At 44.5% G+C, this 21187-nt stretch overlaps 2 protein-coding genes across 6 annotated transcripts; both read right to left on the bottom strand.

Annotated features, from left to right (window-relative positions):
* Positions 1-464: 464 nt before the first annotated feature.
* Positions 465-3130, bottom strand: ppiab (peptidylprolyl isomerase Ab (cyclophilin A)). The gene is made up of 5 exons (XM_077586086.1): positions 2963-3130; positions 2644-2674; positions 2313-2401; positions 1316-1488; positions 465-736 (listed from the first exon to the last, which is right to left on the bottom strand). Exons 1-5 carry the CDS (start codon positions 3029-3031, stop codon positions 604-606), a joined length of 495 nt encoding a protein of 164 aa, XP_077442212.1. The 5' UTR covers positions 3032-3130; the 3' UTR covers positions 465-603.
* A 246-nt stretch (positions 3131-3376) lies between these two features.
* Positions 3377-20271, bottom strand: zmiz2 (zinc finger, MIZ-type containing 2). 5 transcript variants are annotated; one of them, XM_077586052.1, is made up of 19 exons: positions 19609-19667; positions 17498-17582; positions 16616-16733; positions 15965-16176; positions 15260-15416; positions 14334-14579; positions 13656-13868; positions 13482-13565; positions 13126-13303; positions 12096-12237; positions 11360-11570; positions 11172-11277; positions 10026-10183; positions 8430-8497; positions 8178-8246; positions 7853-8103; positions 6654-6769; positions 5544-5714; positions 3377-5093 (listed from the first exon to the last, which is right to left on the bottom strand). In XM_077586052.1, the coding sequence occupies exons 2-19, from the start codon at positions 17545-17547 to the stop codon at positions 4986-4988; spliced, it is 2658 nt and encodes an 885-aa protein (XP_077442178.1). In that variant the 5' UTR covers positions 17548-17582; positions 19609-19667; the 3' UTR covers positions 3377-4985. The 5 variants fall into 5 exon arrangements, with proteins under 5 accessions (XP_077442178.1, XP_077442176.1, XP_077442177.1 ...); XM_077586050.1 differs by lacking the exon at positions 19609-19667 and adding an exon at positions 19914-20271 and having other exon boundaries at positions 3378-5093; XM_077586051.1 differs by lacking the exon at positions 19609-19667 and adding an exon at positions 19914-20271 and having other exon boundaries at positions 3378-5093; positions 5544-5678.
* Between the last annotated feature and the right edge of the window lie 916 nt (positions 20272-21187).

Genomic DNA, 21187 nt, shown 5'->3' with positions numbered 1-21187 from the left:
TATAAAATTGCCGTCAGATGTGAGTTTTTAAAGGGAAGAAAAATATCGATTTTTTTGGGGTCATTTAAAAGGTTTTTTTTGTCCCTCAAAATTTTTCTTTGGAAGATTTTTTTAAGGGTGTTGAAATTTGTCAAAGGAAAAATACAAAATAAAATTATTAAAAACTACATTTTACTTAAAAAACGGTTTGATGTATAATATTTTTAAAGCAATATTCCGATTATTTCTTGGTTATATAGGTTCATTTCTTAAATATGATCAATTTAAGTCTTTTGTTTACCCCCCGCACAAAACAAAATATATTCTTTTACCTGTCAAACAAAGACGAATTTTGAAAAGATTTGCGATAACAAGAAATTTCTTTTAGAAAAAAAGTCTGAGTAATATTAAATGTTACAAAAATTGTTGATCTGAAGAATAAAAAAATCCATAAATTGAGTGTGAAAAAAATTCTTATCACGAGAAACAATTATGTATTTTATTCCCCGAGACAGCCCACATTCCCATTTTGCCGCCTTTTGGACGAGTTTAGCAAGAATGAGGAGAAAAGGATTTGCCGGGTTAGTGCGTGGAAATGCAACATTAGGGGGCGCTGTGGAGCCACTAGAGCTGGCCGCATTTCGCGATGGCCACCTTGGTTTTGGGGGTCCCCTTTCTGCTGCCTTGCTCGTTCATCATTTCCAGGACTTCTTTGCCTTCCGACAGAGCCCCGAACACCACGTGCTTCCCGTCCAGCCTGCATGCAAACAGCCACGATAAAAAAATTCTAATAATCATTTTTAAAAAATCAGTCTTCATTTCAATCACCCCCAAAAATCACCAAATTTAAAAATGAACAAAAATTGCCTAGTGAAAATGGATGGATGGATAAAACATCAATTTTTTTTTATTTTCTTTAGACAGGACTTTTTTCTTGAAAAACGTCCATTTCTAATAAAGATTCTAAATTCAAATGTTTTCATTGTATTGTGGAAAAGTACAACTTTGATCCACATTTGAAAAGTTTGACCGACTGTGATGGCTTCGTATAAATATATAAAAAAAGAAGAGGCCAAGTGCTTGCAAAGACAATTTGAGATTGTGGATTTCATTCAAGTGTGCTTTTTTGACTAACAAAAGTCAGGGCGCCATTAATCGGACGACCGATCTAAACAACCGACTTAAAAAAAAAAAAGAGGCTAAAAACGGAAGATTTTTTTTTTTTTTACAACAAAAGACATTCAAACATTCTCGTCCACCCCCCAAAAATGTGCCATCTTTTGCTGATGTTTCTCTGTTAGAAAGTTAAAGACTTCAAACAAAAGGAATTGCTCACCAGGAGGTGTCCGACGTGCAGAGGAAGAACTGCGAGCCGTTGGTGTTGGGTCCGGCGTTGGCCATGGAAAGCGTCCCGAAGCCCGCGTGCTTTAGCTTGAAGTTTTCATCGGCGAACTTCTCGCCGTAGATGGACTTCCCGCCCGTCCCGTCGTGCTTGGTGAAGTCGCCGCCCTGCGCCGCGCCAAAACGTTAGCGTCAGCCGCACCCCGGCGAGACGGGTTGCAAAACTACGCCGTCGCGTCATGAAAGGCAGAAGGCTACATTTGAAGGCATGCAAACAAGCTCGTCATATGGAAGGCAGTGAAGGACCAAAGTCATACATCCAAACAAAGATGAAAAGAAGTTCAGATTTGAAGGCACGCTTACAACCTGGGACGACGCCTGATGTTAAAGCATACTAATAACATGGAACCCAGGACACATTTAAAGGCTTGCAAACAAGATTCAACTATGAGGTGTGTTGAAGGAGTGCAGTGGCACGTCCAGATAAAAAAGGATTGCATTTGAAGGCATGCTCTTTGGACGACTAGTGTGAATAAAAAGGCCAAATTTGAAGGCATGCAAAATAAATGTCGGACTACAAGTAGTACTGAAGGACAATAGTGATGCACATCTTGATAAATAGGTTGTGAGAAAACCGTAAAAGGCATGCAGCCAATCATGTAATATGGAAGGCTGTGAAGGAACAGGAAAAGAAGGCTAGATTTGAAGGCCTGCTAACCATTTTGGAACATGGAAGATCTTAAAAAACCTAAAAAAGGAGGCCACGTTGGAAGGCACGCGCAACCGATCTTGGAAAGTGTGATGTTGAAGGACAGTCACAACACAACCTGATAAATAAAGACATGAAGAAGGCCACAGTTGAAGGCACACAAACACTTTTGCAACATTAAACAGTAGCGAGCCATGAAAAGAACGCTGAATTGGAAGGCTTTTTTGACAGCCCTCGTTCACGGACCTTCAAATGCAGCCTGCAGTTCTGTGAGAGCGCGTACCTGGCACATGAAGTCGGTAATGATGCGGTGAAAGGTGCAACCCTCGTAGCCGAAACCTTTCTCGCCCGTGCACAGGGCTCGGAAGTTCTCTGCCAATCAAAGCGTCCGTCAACACAGCGGCCATTTTGTGCCTTTCTTCTTTTCTGACAAGCCCAAACATGAATACTTGTGCCATGAAATTGAAGTCATTTGCTGCCAACATTTGATTCACTTTTTTTTTGGGCTGCACTGCTTCCATTACGTGTTTTTTTTTTGTTTTTGTTTCAATCAGATATGAGCAGTGTTGCTGTGATAGATAGAGAGATACTTTTTAGCCCCGCCCCCAACCTACCAGCAGTCTTTGGAACAACGTCTGCGAAAAGCTGCAACACAAAACACACATTCACATTTTCATCATCACGATTAATATCATCAGTCTTTTTGTGACAACAACTAAAACGTGTTGTTTTTAACGTGCGGGTGTTCTTCACTGGGGACGTATGACGTCACCTTTTTCTTCTCACGTAATAACGCTTCTGTAATCTGTATGTGTCCATTATTTCTTCCAGTTGCTATATTTTGTCTTTTTTTCCACGTCACGTGACGCGAACACGAGGCCAAACAATCCATAAAAGACGTAGCAAATAAAAATAATAATTGTAATTAATTACCTCCATTACGATCCTGCCCGCCTCATTCCCACCAATGGTGATGTCAAAGTAAACTTTGGGGTTTGGCATATTTTAATTGAGAGAGTGAAAAAAAATCAAGATATTATCGTTGTTAAATGTTAACAGGAACTTACATCTGACGACAGAATCGATGCGGGGCTATTTTTATCCTAACCTGCTCTAACGTCACCGTTGTCAGAAACCAATCGCAGCCGTATCCTGAGAGAGAACTAACCAATAGCAGTGTAAGGTGGGCGGGTTTCACGGGAGACACGTGACACTCGCTTTGTCGGTCTCAACACCCCGTGCGGGCGGTGCCGGAAACAGAACAGCCTGTAAACCTGTGCATTTCCACACTCGGTATTACAAGATATGAGAATCAAACGGGCACGGTTTTATATATATATATCTATATATAGTATTTTTTAAATAAATCTTATTCAGGATAGGAAATAGTTTGATCATTTTTCTGTCTGTAGCTCATCTGCGTGTCACGCTTTCACTACTAGCACAAAACGTGTTCAAACCAGTTTTTTATTCGCTCTCTTAATGTGCTTGAGTTTGTACGTTAAACTGCAGGAAACAAAAACAAGCCATTTTTTGAAATAAAGTGGTTTTAATCCTTATCTTGGAGCTCCAGCAAATGAACAAAGCAACCGCAGGTACAATCAACGATAACAATGATTACAAAATAAATAGAAAACAATGGCAATTAAAATGTGTGTGTTACAAAATATGTGCAATAGTTTACAAACCTAAAAACGTTGTTTTCTAATAAATTTGCAGTTCGATAGTCATTTTTGCACCCCCGAATAAAAGTCAACATTTCTTTTTATTTTTGTTCTGAATCTCAAAGTGTCTGCTGGGAGGGGGGAGGCCAATGAACAGGAAGAAGACGGAAATATTCCGACCAACGTCAAAGTGACATCGCGAAACCGGAATGATGGAATGTGGGCGTGGTCGCAGTGGTTCGACATGTTCGCCTCAAATGCGGAAAGCCGTCTGAGCATTTGCGCCACCTTAATATCCACCCGAAGGTCCAGGTGCTAGTATACTAGAGCTACTACTAAGTTACTTGTGAGGCAAACTGTGCACTAGTTAACATCTGCACCTGACTAGTACAACTGGTCAAGTGCGGGATGTTAACAAGTTCAAATGTCAGTATGGAATTTAGGAACAGAAATTTGATGCCACTGGTTGTGCTTGCAGTTTTTAACGAGTGCACAGTTTTGCCTTACTAGTAACAAGTAGTTGCCCTACTAGTACGCAAAGTTGTCCCAGTATTTGGACTTTAAGATGCGTATCAAGGAATGAATGCTCATACGGCTTCCAAGCAACAACTTTGGTGCACTAGTAGGACAACGACATGTTACAAGTGAGGCAAAATTGTGCACTAGTTGACAACTGCGTCCTACAAGCACAACTCAAGGCAAAATTCTACGAGTAAACATCTGCATGTGGTACTACTTGCACGGTTGTTCAAGCAAGTACTCGAATTTGATCACTTTGATATCCACGCACTTTTGCACCTTATTTTTGCCACTAGTGCGGTCCAGGAGGCTACTAGTGCCGTCGTCATCACGATGTCTTGGTTTTGTTGATTTATAAGCTTTGGTCATTTTGAAAGTACGAGATAAACAAAATGGAGTTGACTTCAAATAACCATTTCAGCAAATTGAATCCATTCAAATTGTCCACCTCTAGTTAGTGACGAGTGATCCGGTGGCGGCGCCGCCCCCGAAGCACCGAGTAGTGTTACTATTTTAGCACAGCAGCGTACTAGTAAATGCATATTAGCAGTCCAAAGGTGGCACTAAGAGTGGAAAAAGCTACTAGTAGCAGAGGTGTTCTACTAGTGTGCTGATCTGTTTTACTAGTGAGGACAAATGACAGTAATTTAGACACGTTGAAGGCGCCCTTCGCCGCCCTTCGCGTCTTCCCGTGTTACGCGGAGGGACGAACGGCATATTCAGACCAAGACGACAAAAAAGACGAATGAGAAGACGAAGGTGATGAACGGCGTTCAGTTGTTCTCAAAGAGCGACAGAAGGTCGTCACTGCTGTTGCTGGGCAGGTCGGGCGGACCCAAGTAGGACAGCAGCTCGTCCGGGTTGGTCAGCTCGGGCAGGAGCTACAAAAACATTTGGGGAAAGTCAGCAAAAAAAAGAAAAAAAAAAGAAGAAGCCATCGATCGGTTTGTATTGACGTATGTTAAGTCGTTTGGAGGACCAAAACTGCCAAAATTAAAAAATAAATAAATGACAAAATAAATCAACCAATGAAAAAAAGTGAACATAAAAATGGATATAAATAAAATAAATAAAGAACAATACAAATTAATAAAACAACAAAAATAAATGAAAATACTATATAAATATATATTTATTTATTTAATTTCTTTGTTTATATAAATTCTATTGTTTTTATTTCCATTTATATTTTTTCTATTTAATTTTTGAATGATATTTTTTCTATGCGTTTTTATGTTTTATTCATTTATTTAGTCCGTTTAGTTTTGAATTTGGTCCGTTTTGGTCCTCCACAGAGTGGACTCCAAATTGAATGAAAGAAAACGTCTCACATCGAGCGAGTGATCGGCCGCCTCTGCGCCGGCCCCTCCCGGGGGGCCCCCCAACCCGAAGGGGCCCTCGCCGTGCAGCCGCGCATTGTGGGAAGCGGCGGCGCTCCGCTCCTCGCCGAGGCTCTGGTTGGCGTGCTGCGGGAGCAAAGCATTGTGGGACGGCTGCGGTGCCTGCTGGCCGTGCGCAAGAGAGAAACAGCGTCAAGGAGTGCGAGCGGCGGCGGCGGCGGCGGCGGCGGCGGCGCCACAGTTGGCCGGCAGCTGCGCGCGACAACCGGCACGTCGCTAAACGGGGACGAATGCTTGCTTAGTGGCTCTCAGCAGCACTAACGAGGCAGCAGGGAGAGACAGTCAGCTGTTCAATTTGACATCAGCACTCGCTAGCTCGCACATTTTCATTCTAATGTGTGTGTTTTTAAAGGCACGTCCAAATTCAGAGACACAATCATTTCACTACATTACTGTTTAAAATGACCGGAACATCCATGCTAATTTTTGTTCGCCAGTCTATGGCGCTTCATATTTTATGTTAGCATTAAGCTAACAGACGTTTATTTCAAAAGGAAAGCGCTTGAAAAGTAAAAAGTATCATCTTCAAAATGTGACAGAGCACAGGGCTGCAGCGAACCTTTAGCTCAGCAATTGATGGAAATGTCGTCATTTTCTCGATGAATAAGATCAAGAAAAACGCTTACATTTCCATCGCTCGTGACGAAAAGCGTTAGCAACCGGCTAGCTCGCCAGCTAACTGCCCTCGCCGGCAGATGGGTTCATCTGTCTTGTCACCTCCCCACTTGGAAATTTAAATAACGACACTGGGCTCTTCTGTAAACTGCGACGTCGAAGGAATTTGCATTGTTGGCGTGGAGGCTACGGCTCAGCTAGCTAGCGAGCTAACTGAATCCCAATCACAATCCGCATGCTGCAGCAATGGCGTTGGATCAAAGGCGCGCAAGTTGAATACTAAGAGGCCATTTTGGTACCGGCATGCAAGAACGTGCCGGTAACGCCGGCGGCAAAATGTCGCGGTTACGTAACGCGGCGCGGCGGCTGCTCAGCCAGCGCGGCCCGAGGCGTCAACGTTACATAAGAACACGTCAGCCGTCTTACCTGCTCGGGCGGGTAGGACAGAGGAGGTCCGGAGGAAGGGTACTCCCCCAGCGTGGGCGTGCCGGGAGTGTTGGGAAATTCGGGATAGGCCGATTGGCTGGCAAATTCTCGACTCCCTGAGGAAAAAAAGCAACAATGTCAAGAAAAAAAAAAAAAAAAAAAACAAGAGCTGGAAGAAGAAGAGTGTTTCCGGGTCACGCCCCTTCAAAAGGCCAATCAGACAACTTCTCTCTCCTCATTCAAGATGTGACAAGGTCACGGAGGAAAAGCATAATGTCACGAGAATAAGACCAAGATGTACTTTTATGGAAAAAAGCTGTCAAATGTCATTTTATGTGATGAGACGTTCTGAGGTTAAAAAAAAAAAACAATACAGTATACATTTTTCAAGAGAATATTCCAATTTTAGTTTTACCAATATAGCAAAAACATTTTTTTCCCAAGAAATAATTTGGTTTCAAGAAAATTTTTTAAAAAAAGATTACATAACTGTTTTTATTTAAAAAATTTAAATAAAGTTTGCCGTTTTTTATTGGGGGGGGGGGGAGAAAAAGGTATTCATTATGACATGCAAGTCATTTTCATCAGGTTTCATTCATTCATTTTTAGTGATTTTTCATTCATTCAAGAATTTTTTATTTTTTTTAAATTTTTACTTGACTTACTAAAAATAACATTAAAGATTTTTGTGCTTTAAAATAACCGACCAACTTTTTGACAGTTTTATCTTAGGAAAAATATTCAGCAAATTATGTTTCTTTTCAAAATGAAAAAAAAAATGAAATCCAAAGAAAATATATTTTAAATTTAAATTTTTTAAATTACTTTGTTGAATAATAATTCTTGCAATTTTTTCCCCTTTCTTCATTTTTAGTTAAGGATTTTTTCCCCTTTTTTAATTGAGTAAAAAAAAAATTAGACTGGGTTCTGTCCAATTGATTATTGTTATTATTTTTTACAATATTTTATTTGACCACAATTTTTCAGAAAAAAAAAAATATTTTCAGAGATGATCAAATCTTTAAGGAATTAAGGGGGAAAATTTTTGGTTACTAAATTACTTTAAAAACCAAACGTAAATTAAGAATTTTACGAGATGAATGTAGATGTTGAGAAAGCCTTAAAAATGGATGAAGGAAAGTAGGACTAATGTTCAGGAAATGTGTTTTTTGTTTGTTTTGCTTTTGCCGTTGCCTCACCAGGCCTGTTGTAGTCGGGACTGGCCCTGCCGCCCCCAGCTGGCGGCGCGGCGCCGGCGTACGGCGAGGAGGCGGGTCCCAGCGCGGCGATCATGTCCATGACGTTGGGCAGCAGCATGTGACTGGGGCTGACGGTGCGACAGCGCTTGAGGGCCGGCCCGTCGGGCTCCTCCTTCACGTGCAGGTCGGGTTTGACCGGCACGGGCCGCCAGCCGCACAGCGGGTCGATGGTGATCTCCTCGTAATCGGAACTGGCGGAGGAGGCGCACGGCGAGTGAGCGCGCGGGAGAGCGGCGGGCGATCGTGAAGGAGGACGTGGACTTACTTTTGTATGTAGACCAGAATCCCCAGCATGTACTGGTCCACCTCCAGACCCTCCAGCAGAGCCGTCTTACTGAAACGACAGCAGCAAGCGCCGGTTTTCCTGACGCCTTTGCTCGTCTAATCTCACATTACAAGGCTCAAAATCACTTTTTATTCATTTCCTCTTTTTTTTTTTTTTTTTACTTTGCGGAGCCGTTTTTAAATCACCTCATCAAGTTATCAGTTTCACGTTATAAGTTTCACAGGCACCTACTTGCAGACGGGACATCTCCACGTTCCTCTCTCACAGTTGAGCTGCAGGTACGACTCCAGGTCAAAACACTACCGAGAGAAGTGGAGTTAAGAAAATATTTTAAAATTGCAATGTCTTTTTTCATGAGAAAAATAGCGCTTTGCAAAATTGTTAGTGGGGCAACGGACCACAAAAGTCACGGTTCGGATCGCATCATTTTCGGCAAAAAAAGAAGATCAATTCTGATGATCTAATAGAGCCATTTAGGAAACTCATTTACAGCTAGCAGCCAGGCACTCGTTGGTACTGCTAACAGCTAGCTGCTAGCCACTTACGTCGGAGACTTCTGCCATGTCATACAATAACGGCGTAATTAATTAGCGTCCTGAATTAGCGATTGAATAGGAGTTCGGGATAGCGTTGTGTTGACGTTGGTCGCAACTTTAACTGTCAATCAAAACTACGATAAATGAAATCTCAACTCCTAAAACGGAAAACAAGCTAGCCATCGCGCCGCGATGTGGGCCAACATCAAAGTAAAAGTCTACTTAGGCTATTTGCATTGCCGTCTATGTATTATTTGGTATTTTATTTTGAAGTGAGTCTTGTTACGTTGAGTATGTTTCAGCCATTTTAGTCCAATTTCAATCACACTTGTTATTTTTATCATTAATCAGTTAGTCAACCTCATCCCATTTTTTTTTTAAGTCTCCTTTTAGGCGACTATAATTTGAGATATTTTAGCATATAATACTGAACATTTCCATCTAATCTAAAACTACTTCACATCAACTTTTCTCTCATCTTTTTGATGTAAAACAACTTCATACACAATTACAGTATATCAACAAATGGCTATTATGACGCCATGCTACAAGCTAGTAAGTTAGCTAGCATTAGTTAGCGGTTGGATTAATATTATTTAGCAGAGATAGGATTTTACAAAATTATAATTTCATCTCGTCTTTGTTCGTGAACTAAAATGACCATAGATTTTAGTCCAGTCTTTATTAAGTGAGTTTAATTTTCGTCTCGTCTTTTGTTAGTCAACGAAAATGCATACTGATTTAGTCCCAGTTATTGTTTATTAATGGGGGTTATTCTAGTCTAGTTTTCGTCTGTTGAAAAATGAGTGTTGATGAAAATATTTGTATTAATAATAATAATAATGCATTCGATTTGTGTAGCGCTTTTTTGGACACTCAAAGACGCGTCACACATTCACACGCAGCTGCCCTGGGCTACTATTTAGTTTTCGTTAACAAAATGAACACCGGTTTCAGCTACCTTGACATGTCTGAATGGTGTAGAGTCAAGCGGCAGAAAAAAAAATCCCGTGTCATTAATTTGAGGATTTATTTGACCCCAAGTTGCCGAAATGCTGCCACACATGCGATTGACGTGATCCGCAAGGGTTTCAACCTCCGCTGCTGGACTGATCACGTTGCTTTTGTGTGAATGCGCGCTTGGTTTGTTCTTTTTTCCTGCGGATCCGCGATGATCCGTTGCGCCGCTAAAAATTGGACTTTATCAAAACATCGAGTAATGTCAAAAAGTCACGAGCTGTTGCTTAATGCTTTGTTTGCATTGGCGAGCATTTGAGCGGCGTCCTCACACCTGTATGTGGCGGCAGTCGTGCCCTCGCGCCGGCAGCTGGATGCGTCGGAAGGTGATCGGACACTTGAGCGACACTTTGATGGCCGTCTGCTCCACGCCGTCCTCTCCGTTTAGCCCGGGGGTCCCGGGGATGGTGCCGCTGCTGAAGTTTCTCTTGACTGGAAGGCGCAAACAGGACACAGTGACGTCGTCTGTTTAATCTGGCATTCCATTTATAACATCTCCCGACCTGTAGGTGGCGCTCATTTTCATGACTTGTAAGACAAAGTTCAATCCAAAAGGAAAGAATTCTCTATCATTTAAAAACAGTCATGTAAAAATATGAATGACATTTTTTTTCCTCAAGTGAGCAAATGTCCTGTAGGTGGCAGTATGGAAACTTTTGAAACTACTGTAAACTTGTCGGCCGCAGCTAACGACAACAGTTCAACAACATAGTACAAAATATGTCAATTAAATACAAAGTTTTTCCCCCCACAAATAAGTGTAGTATCTTTTGATGCTAAACACAAAAGTGTGCAGTATTTTTTTTTGTCTAGAAGATGTAAAAAAATAAAATTAAAATAAATATTAAAATAAGAATTGGAAGTATTCTCCAGTCCTGTAGATGGCAGTAGTGCTCATTTCAAAGCAACGAATCACATGTTATAAGATTTTATAAATGTACAATAAAATATATATTTTTAATATACGGAATACGGTTACCAAATAAAAATGTGGTTCTATTAGTTCTTTGATTCAGTAATTTTATAGTAAGTCATTCATAAAGTGATTGAATGATATACTAAATAATTAAAAGGAGTGTCAAACATTGAATGTGGCTTTAGTGTGCATTTCCAGAGCAATTTCTATTTCTAACATGACAACTTGAGGACATTTAGTCCCCACAAATACGTACATTTTGCTCACATTTATTGCCCCTGGACATTGAATTTAATGCTTTTTAATGCAATTTAAGGCTTTTATTTGAGCCAAATCCATTTAATGACTTTGAATGCTTTTTATGGACTTGTAGAAACTCAGAAACTACATAAAAAGATGTGACTTGACTACAAATACAAATTTGGGCCTGCAAGGTGAACACAGCCACATTTTCCCATCAATGATTGATCATAATAATGCAATTGATGCCAATGTGCGTCTCACTCTTAGTGATGCAATGCTCGGCGGGCAGCAGCCTCTTCTTCATGAGTCCTTGCAGCACCGACCTGACGGAGGGCCGATGGACCAGCTGCAGCACGAACAAATGGGACTGGGGGGGGGACACGCAGAAACAAACGTTAGGGTCTGGCGATACTTCACGCACGCGCTCATTTTCACTGGGCACAACGTACGCAGCAGCAGGCGGTGACGGTGATCTGGACCGTGTTGCGGCCGGGCTGGCACACTTGCTTGAGGTACAAGGCCTTGTGGGAGGTCTTGTTGTCGCCGCGCTCGATGGACAAGGGCGTGGCGTTGACGCTCACCTGCACCGAGGCGGGCCAGTTGGTGTTCATCTGGCGGTCCTCGTGGTGGTAGCACTTGAACTGCAGTTCCAGGTCCGGCCTGCGGGGGGCGGACAGTCACAAGCCAATCACGTGAGGAAGTGTGCCCCCAATTTTTTTTATAATAATAAATTGATTTAAGTCAACTGTCAAGACACTTTTAGTGTGACAAGGTCCGACAACAACAGTGCCTCCAACGGTGAGACATTTTCACCCCACAACTTCTCGTATAACGGTTTTGGGGAGAATAATTAGTTGGATTAGTCTGTTTATGGAGAGAAAAAAACGGCGTTGCTCCCAACACTGCTGGTGAGTAATGTTAAGATGCTTTCCTGTATACATTCCGGAAGCATTTGTATGCATTGCTGCTCTTTTGAGTGGTGCCACGAGTAGCACGCTAATTAGCATTAGCAAATCAAACTGGAGTAGATGAGGATGATTCTTTGCACATGGATAAATCGAAGCAGAAACCATTGCCAATCAAATCGCTCTGAATCAGGAGTCGATTGTAAATCGAACGGCAGAGCCAAAGAGGTGAACCGAATCGTGAGACAGACAAAAAGATTGCGAGGCGTCATGGCCTCACCTCATCATCAGCGTTTTGTAGACGGAGTCTCGAAGCTGGAAGGCGTGGTTACTGACGGCCAAGTTGTGCTCCAGCCTGAAAGGCTCCAACACCACGCCGTCGCGCACCGGGAAGGTCAGGCGGAGGTCGTCGCTGGGGTTACCTTGGCCGGGGAGAAAGGGCGCACCGAGCGCTCGTCAAGTCTGACCGGCGGCACTTGCCTCCGTTGCTTTTTCGGTCAAGCGAATCGTCAAACTGCGCTTTGTACGGGTTGCTCGGCAAATACGCGGGTTCGTATGAGGACGTCACAAAAAAGAACAACATGACTAACACGAGGTAAGTATTATGAACACAATTGACAGTATGTATGAGCGACTTACCTTCTCTTCAAACTACATTTTTTTAACATTTCTTCTGTTTTGGGAAAAATAGAATGTGTTTATAAAATCAAAAAAAGTGACTCTTCAATCATTTCTGTATTAAAAAAAAAGACCTGTAATGACTGTATTTTATTTTTCTGCAATGTGAAATTGATGACCAAATGTATGTTTGTTGTTTTGCTTCGTTAGATCTGAACAAAGTTACAAAAATAAAGTTAAAAAAAGAAAAGAAAAAGAAATGACTAAAACTAAAACTAAGATTAAAAAAAATGAAAACAAAAGATAAAAATGAGAAAATTAAATAAAAGAAACTACATTTAGGGTCAATGATAGTGAAATTGTGTTCATACCTGAGATTTTTGTTTTCATCTATCCAGCCATCTTTTTTTTTTTTTTTTAAATATTACTCTCAAGAAACACCCTGCATAAAAAACTCAAACTAATAAAAACGAAACTAAAAATGAAATACTTCCTCAAAAATACCAACTGTTAAAAGCTAAATTGCTATTGCTAAAATGTCTTAACATTGAATGTGAAATAAAGCAGGAACAACAATTGAGCAAAATCCACTGAATGCCTTACAATGCTTTTTAAAGACCCGTGGCGACCCGGAATAAAATAAACGGTAAGGTTTTGCCACATGCGGGGTGCGAACAAGCGCAAGAGCTCACCTGTGGCAGGCTGCGGGCCGCCCATGTTGCTTTTCACGTCGGGGGGCAAGTAGGGGGGTTTGCTGTCCTGGCCTGGGGAGAGGTAGGGTGGCATGGAGGTGCCAGGAGTCATGGGAGGGGTGGGGTTGCCGCCCATGGGGGAGCTGGGGTACACGGGCATCCCCCCGCCCCGGCCCGGCTGACAAGCGCAGAGACAACAATTGTGGCTTTACACGTCAACGGGCAGAATCGCGCGTGGTGCAAACGTGGCGCGAACCTCGACCCATTTAAGCATTTGAAATTTCTTTCCATTCAAAAGAAGGGTTGATTTTTTTTCTTTTTCTTTCCATTTTGTTCTCGCATTAAGCGCAACTCACCCCGCTGGCCGCCGCCTGAGTGAAGGCGTTGTATCCTCCCGGGCCTGCAGGGGGCAGGCTTGTCTGCCCATTGAACACTTCGGACTGAAAACCAGACAAACAAAAAAGAACATTTTATTTGAACTATTGATCAATTAATGGCTTTGCCCATTTTGTCCATTTTCTGCCGTGTACCTTGTAGTACTGGGCCGGGTTGGGCTGTCCGGAGGCGGGGGGGAACGGCGGCGGGTTGCTGTGCGATCCCGAGGCGTACTGGCCCATGGGGGGCATGCGGCCGGCCGGGTACGAGGGCGAGGGGGCGCATCGTTGGTGCGGTCCGGGCGGGTACTGCAGAGGCTGCTGAGGATACACCGACATCCCGCCGCCGCCGCCGCCGCCGCCGCCGAACTGCCCGTCACAAGTCAAAACAAGTTTAGGCAGGGTAAGGGCTGCAAACAAGTGTTAAGGTTTTAAACGGAGGTTAGGGTTTTAAATGATGGTTCGAAGTTGAGCTCAGGCTTTCAAAATAGGATTCCGATTTTACATAAGAGCTTGTGTTTCAAATTAGGGGATCAAATTTAGATGAGGGTTTCATGCACGGGTTCATTCTTTGAAACAAGGTTAGGGTATGAAGTAAGAGGTTCAAGTGGGTTTTAAACAAAAGTTGGGAGTTTCAAATTTGTGCTTCAAACCTGGTTTTCAACAAGGGTAAGGCTTTCAAACTAAGGTTTTAAGCCTGGGTTAGGGTTAAGGACTCGGTTTACAAATTAGAGTTTGAAGACAAGTTCAAGGTGTTAAACATTTGTTAGGGTTTCAAATGATGATCTTAAGCATGGATCGGGGTTTTGAACAAGGTTGAGGTCGGCTTTTCACCTCCGAGTGGAAGGTGCGTTTGAGTCCCTGCGTTCCACCAGGATATCCCCCGCTTCCTCCTCCGCCGCCGTGCATCTTCTGTGCGGGGCCAGGGTGGGGGGGGTACAAGCCTCCGCCAGAATGTGGCGCCGGCCCAGGCCTGCTTGAGACCATACCGCCCTGGTTCATGCTCGGGGGTCCGCGAGGGCCGCCGTGAGGGCCGCCGTGAGACATGAACTGGGGGCTGTAGGAGGAGGCTCCGCCCATCTGCCAGGAAACAGGAAATGAGTGAGAAACGGTAGCGTCAGAGCCGTATGTAGAGAGCGTTTGGCCAACTCGGTCTCAGCAGGGTAACAAGATGGCGTCCATTTGTCATGTGGCCAGCAGTTGATCAATCACAGTGTCAACTGCTGTTCACATGACATATGGACACCATCTTGTTACCCTGAAAACCAAGTTGGCCAAACTCTCTCTATATATGGCTCTGGGTAGTGTGAGGCCACGCTGCCCTCTGGTGGCCATTACTTGAACTACGCTTACAAGCCACAATCAACAATGAAAACAATGGATGACACTTTTTCAGATAGGGTTTGAAGCCAAGGTGAATTCTTCAAGTAAGGTTTAGGGTTTTTCACACAGCTCGGGGTTTTATAGAAGGGTTTCAAACATTGGTGCTTCAAAATAACAGTTCACGTTTTAAATTAGGGTACGAAGAAAAGGTTAGGGTTTAAAATGAGAGCGTCAAACGTGGATCAGGGTTTCAAATAAAGGGTTTTATTTGTTGTTGTTGTATGTTTTATACAAGGGTTAGGGGTCATGAATATGGGTCAAGGATTCAAATTAAGATTTGAAGCAAATGTTAGGGTTTTAAATTAGGGTTTCAAACCGATATCAGGATTTCAAATCTAGGTTAGGGTTTAAATTTTGAGCTTCAAGTGTTTGCGTACCTGAGCGTAGCTGATGTCCTGGTTCTGCTTCTCCTGGATGGCCGCCACGGTGGCGGTGGCGGTGGCCGTAGCTGTGGCGGCGGCCACGGCGGCGGCAGCAGCGGTGGTGAAGTCTGAGGGGGGGCGCACACCCATGCCACCACTGTTACCGGGGTAACTGCACAGATGGGAGGAGTCACATTTACAGACGCTACCCAGCTTACGAAGACTTTGAAAGTTTGCCACATTAGCTTCCAGTGATAGCCTCAGCGTTACTCTAACATTAGCGTCCAACGTTTCCTGTAATGTTACATTCTACTGTTACCACCTTCACCTGAATTTCAAAACTTATCTTATGACATAAGATTTCAATCTTAGCTTTTGACGTTAGCTTCCAAAATCAACACCGATGTCAGAGCTAAGATAGGAGCGATATTAGCGTCTGACGTTAGCTACACTAGATGCTTCCAACATTACCTCTAAAGTTAGCTTCCGATGTTAGCTTTTGAAGTTTTACCTTCCAATAATGGTTTGTAGAGCCCAAAGGTCCAAAGTTACTTCTAAAATTAGAGCTAAGAAAGACCAATGCAATGAGTCATCGTAGTTATTTATGTAAGAGCTGTAAAATAAATAAATAAATTAAATTAAAATAAACAAAAGGCCAGTGTTCCAATTAGTTAAAATTGTGTTTGCAGTAGAGTTTTTGCCCCACTGTTTGACCGGTACCTGCCGCCGTAGGCCGCTGCAGGGTTGTACGCCGCGTTGGGACGCCCGTACATGAGCGGCTGGCCGTAGCCTTTGGACATGGCGTCGCCATACGCCTGCTGGCTCATGAACTGTGGTCCCATAGCGCCGGCCATGCCGGGCCCGCCGCCTCCGCCGGGCATCATGTGACCTCCCGTGCTGTCGCCGGGACCCATGGGTGGCGCTCCGTACACCTGCGTGGAAAACACAGTTACGCTCACAGCCCACTTTATTAGGTACGCATACGTTACAACTACAACAACAAAAAGTGCGGCAACCCGAGGGGCACAAAGGCCGGAAGCGCAAGGACTGGGACGCGGCGCACACGTCGCAAACCGGAAACAGAAACAAAGTTGATGGGTGAAAAGTCGGAAGTCCCGCCTCCTCCGTGGCATATAGTCCATAGTTAGCTTCAACATTAGCATCCAATGTTAGACTTCAAGAAGACCAAAGTACAATTAGTTTCTGTTGTAAGCTTCCAACATAAGTTTGAACTTTCGTTTCCAAAGTTAGCTTCCCGAGTTAGATCTTGATGTTGTTTGTGTGTATTTTGTCAGCGTGTCGCGAAAATGCATTTGCTAGTCGTGAATGTTAATAGCAGCTTTTCTTTTCCAAAGTAGTGTCACATGTTACCTGGCTGTGCGTGGGATTGGTCACGCCCCACACTGTGGTTACAACAGAGAGAGATCCCGGGTGCTGATTGGCTGCTGGTTGCCAGGAGACTGGCTCATGGAGGAAGGCGCCGTCACCGCTGCGGAGTGAGAGGGGAGGAAAAAAAAGGCCATGAAGGCGGCGGCGGCGGCGGGCACTAGTGCTTGTTCACACCACCACCTCGCAGCCTCCATGCTAAAGTGCAACGAAGAATGAACTACATTTTAAAGCAGCTGGTTTGTAAAAAGAACCTGTTTGTACGGAAACAGGCAGGCGACGAAGGTCAAGACACTTCCTGCTTGTAAAGGTCAACAGGAAATGTGCGCTTCAACAATAAACACTATTTTAGTTTTATGTTTATTACACTTGTGTCAGTTAGCATCTGTTTAGCTCTTTCGCTGCTAAATGCTAAGCTACGTCCAGCAGCCAGTCACCTCGTATTTTGAAAAATTGCTACGGAACAAATCAACCAATTGGAGGTTAACGCCTCCTTCCTCCTTAGGGATGAGCATAACACCACCTTCCTGGGGAAACGTTGCCCCCCGGTGGCTTGGAGTTTCTAATAACGACAACATGCTGAATGAGATACAAATTGCACAGTGAAGTCAACTCTTAATTATTCTTGCTCAGTCAAATACTTAATAATGAGCTCCTTGTTTTCATTGCGGAATGATTGTTTGCTAGCAGGAGTCTGGACAAAACTTCTCAACAGTTTCTAAAAAAAAAAAGATCTATGGATGTATCAGGAACACGTCATGCCAATATGAAGGCGTACAATGTGTTCTTGGCCTAATTGGATTGTTGGGGTCATCGTGTGTGTGCGTGCGTGCGTGCGTGCGTGCGTGCGTGCGTGCGTGCGTGCACCTTTGAGGAGTGGGATGCGGAGCTCGTTTCATGGAGTTGAGGGGTTTCATTGGAGGAGCATGAGGATGGTGACTGGGGAGGTCCCCTGCAACAGATCAACACAAAGAAGAAGCAGCTCAGTCAGCCAATTTGTCGTCGTCATGGTGACCATCAACGGCGGCTTCAACGACGCGACGCCCTCGCGCTGCCTTTCATGTGCGCGGGCGCGACGATCGCTCGCATCCTCGCAGGGGGACCAGGACGGACGGCCTGGGGGGGGTGGGAGCTAAATTTTGCTTGTCGATTTCAAAAGGAATTGAAGTGAGATGAGGAGGAGGCACTCGCACAATAAGACTGATGTAATATCAACACTTTCTTCCTGTGAATTTAGTCGGGATGCGGCCATGTTGTGGCACGCCAAATAAAATAAGTGAAGCGATGGTGGGATAAAGTATCGGAGGCAACATGACGTCTGTATTCCTCCTTCGATACCCCCCCTCGGCCGCCTTCCTGGTCTCTCATCTTAGTACACTTTTGGTACAGTGCCTCAAGTGTTCAGACAGAGAGCAAATTTCAGTTGACTGCCGATGAGAGCAGCAAAAAATAAATAAATAAAAATCGCCAAATATGAATTGTAACCGCATGGGAGGGCTGACAGTGAATAAACGAGTTTCGACTGTAAGCAAAACCTGCCGTTGGATGTTGAAATGTCTGTAAAGACTCGTTCACACCACTGCTACATCGTAGATTTTTAAGAAATCCCCCTTTTAGGGCTTTTACAATGTACACCAGGGGTGTCCAAATCCAGTCCTCAACGGCCACTAGCCTGATCATTTGAATCAGGTGTGTTGGAGGAGGGGGAACGTCTAAAACAGGATTAAGAAATTCCTTTGGGATGTTTCCCTCCTCCAACACACTTAATTCAAACGGCTAGGGTCGTTATCGTGCGATCCGGATCATTTAAAACAGGTGTGTTGGAAGAGGGAAACATTTCTAACAGTGTGTCCAAATCCAGTCCTCGAGGGCCACTATACTGCATAATTTTTTTTATGTTTCGTTCCAACACACCTGATTCAAATGATCAAGATAATTATAAGGATCATTGAGTGATCATTTGAATCAGGTATGCTGGAGGAGGGGAAACATCTCAATAAGGGGTGTTCTAATCCAGTCCTTGAGGGCCACTATCTTGCATGTTTTTGATGTTTCTCCTCCTCCAACACACCTCATTACAATGATCAGCCCCAGCAAGCTCTGTAGGAGCCTGATAAATATTCTGATCATTTGAATCAGGTGTGTTGGAGAATAGAAACATCTAAAGCAGGTGTGTCCAAATCTGGTCCTCAAGGGCCCACTGTCCAGCATGATTTTTGTATTTTATGTTTCCCTCCTCCAATACACCTGATTCAAATGATCAGGGTGACTATAATACGACCCTGATCATTTGAATCAGGTGTGCTGGAAGGACGAAACATCTCAAGCAGGGGTGTCCAAATCCGGTTCTTGCGGGCCCCTACCCTGCATGTCTGAGATGTTTCCCACCTCCTCCAACACACCTGATTCAAATGATTAGCTCATCAGCAAGCTCTGCAGAAACCAACCTCACAAGTTGCAGTCAACACAAACTAGGGTGCCATTCCAAGGTTCGTGCTTTCAAGCTGCGGTCAGGATTTCAAGCAAGTGTTTTTACAAGTTAGGATGCAAAGTTGATCAACCATGTGAGAAAACCATCCTAACCAGCAGGTGGCGCTCTACTTTCTAAAGAGGACAACAGGAGCAATCGGTTCGACATGATCAATTAATAACTCAAACATCACATTTGACATCAGCATTATGGCGTTTTTGTCAGGTGGGCGTGCACAAGTCGCTCATATCCATTTTGGTAGGGAACAATTCCACACACGCACGCGCACAATATCGCGCGTGGAAAGCGCTACAGGTGCCGCATGCTCACGCACACAACAACAAAGAATAGCCAAAAACAACACAAAGAATTCCCGCCAACAAACAAAAACAACGCGGACCAACCGCACGCACAAACACGCTTGCTGTGCACGCGCACGACCCGGCCAGACAAGGAGCAGTCAGACAATGAGCACGAGTGTGCACGCGCACGCTTAGGTGCCTATTACCTGTGGCTGCGCGTGCACGCGATCGCCGTGGTCGCCGTTTACGTGCACAACGTGCACACGCAAACCTCCTGGCTTTCCCGCCACGGCCGCTTTACCGTGCTTTCGGCAGCACAACGGAACAAAGCGGCGTGCACGCGGCGCGGCGCGACGCCACGACACGCGTTCGGTACCGCCTACCTGCCTGCTGCGAGCGTGCGTGCTCGCGACCCCGGTAACGGCGCGTGCAACCGTGCGCGTGTTCGCGTTACGAGCCGTGTACGTGCATGCGGCGTGATCTGGCGTCGTGACATTCCCACGGAGCTTACCTGTCTGTACGCGCGCGTCCACGTCCCGACGCCAGACGTGTCGGCGAGCTAGCTAGCTTAGTTTAGCTTAGCTTAGCTCGGCATAGCAGCCTAGCTAGCTCCTGTGGTGTCGCAGTCGACTAACGCTGGACTAGCTGTCAAGTTTGTCCGTAAAGTCTCTCCTTTGGCCGCTCATTGTATCCACAAGGAGGAGCGAGGCGGCGCAGTCCGAGTGTTTTAAATCGAGCGACTTAACACTTCCGGTCGGCGTCACGTTTAATTACGCTAACTCGGCGAGCCAATTAGAGTTAGCTTGTCGAGGACACGGAGCTCACTTAGTAAAAACAGACCATTGCACAATGACAAGCTGTAATGAATTCATGACGTCACTGATACTCACCAGCCCCTCCTCCTGGTGAGCGTGACGTCACCGGGAAACGTTCAGGTACTAGCCGCGCGTCTTTACCGCCGCCATCTTGGGAAGGTACTACAACTAAAAAAGAAATACATTAAATTTAAAATAAAATAAAAACATCTCCGCGCGTGTGTCTTCTCTCGTCTCGTGTGCAATGCTTACAATGTGTGTTTGTGTTGTACTGTACTTACAAATGTGTGTAGTTCAATTGTAGACAGTGTGTGTGGTGTGGTCCTTCCTGACTCCTTACTACTCGTGTGTGCAGGATTGTGTGTTTTGTTGCCAAAGTGTGCGTCTATGTCGTTACGAGTGTGTCTTCTTTTTGCAGAAGTGTGTGTTATGTGTAAATGTTTGTGTTCAAGTCCTTAGAAGTGCGTGCCCATGTATATTTGTGTCCTTACAAATGTGTGTGTAGTCCTTACAAGTGAGTGTCATGTTGTTGAGGCGTGTGCGTGTGCGCAATGTCGCAACCCATTGGTGTTTTTCAGAGCCGGGTTGCCGTGGAAACAGGTGCAGAGATTTCCCATTTCTTCATTTTCCTTCTCCACACTATCATATCAACCCCCTCCCCCTCCTCACTCCCCTTACGACCTGCCGCATAGTGGCGACCTACTGCAGTCATTACACAATGTCACTTACAACACAGCAGCAGTGAGAAAGGGGGGCAGGGGTGCGGGGAACGTGGGTGTGGGGGCACGGGCGATTCAGTGGGCTGAACCTCCACCAGGGAAGGGGAGGAGGAATGTGGAACATTTGGGGAGGATTTTTCGATATTTGTCACATCTAAGCACACACGTGACATCTGCGCAGACGCCTGAAGCAGCCGGTTGCCATGGCGACCAGTGCGCACGCCTGCTTACTGCTCCTCTTTGTGTGTGCA

This window comes from Vanacampus margaritifer, chromosome 14 (genome assembly GCF_051991255.1).
Source record: "Vanacampus margaritifer isolate UIUO_Vmar chromosome 14, RoL_Vmar_1.0, whole genome shotgun sequence".
Taxonomy (NCBI): Eukaryota; Metazoa; Chordata; class Actinopteri; order Syngnathiformes; family Syngnathidae; genus Vanacampus; species Vanacampus margaritifer.
Note: the sequence above shows the minus strand (reverse complement) of the source record. Positions and strands in the feature narration are given on the sequence as shown.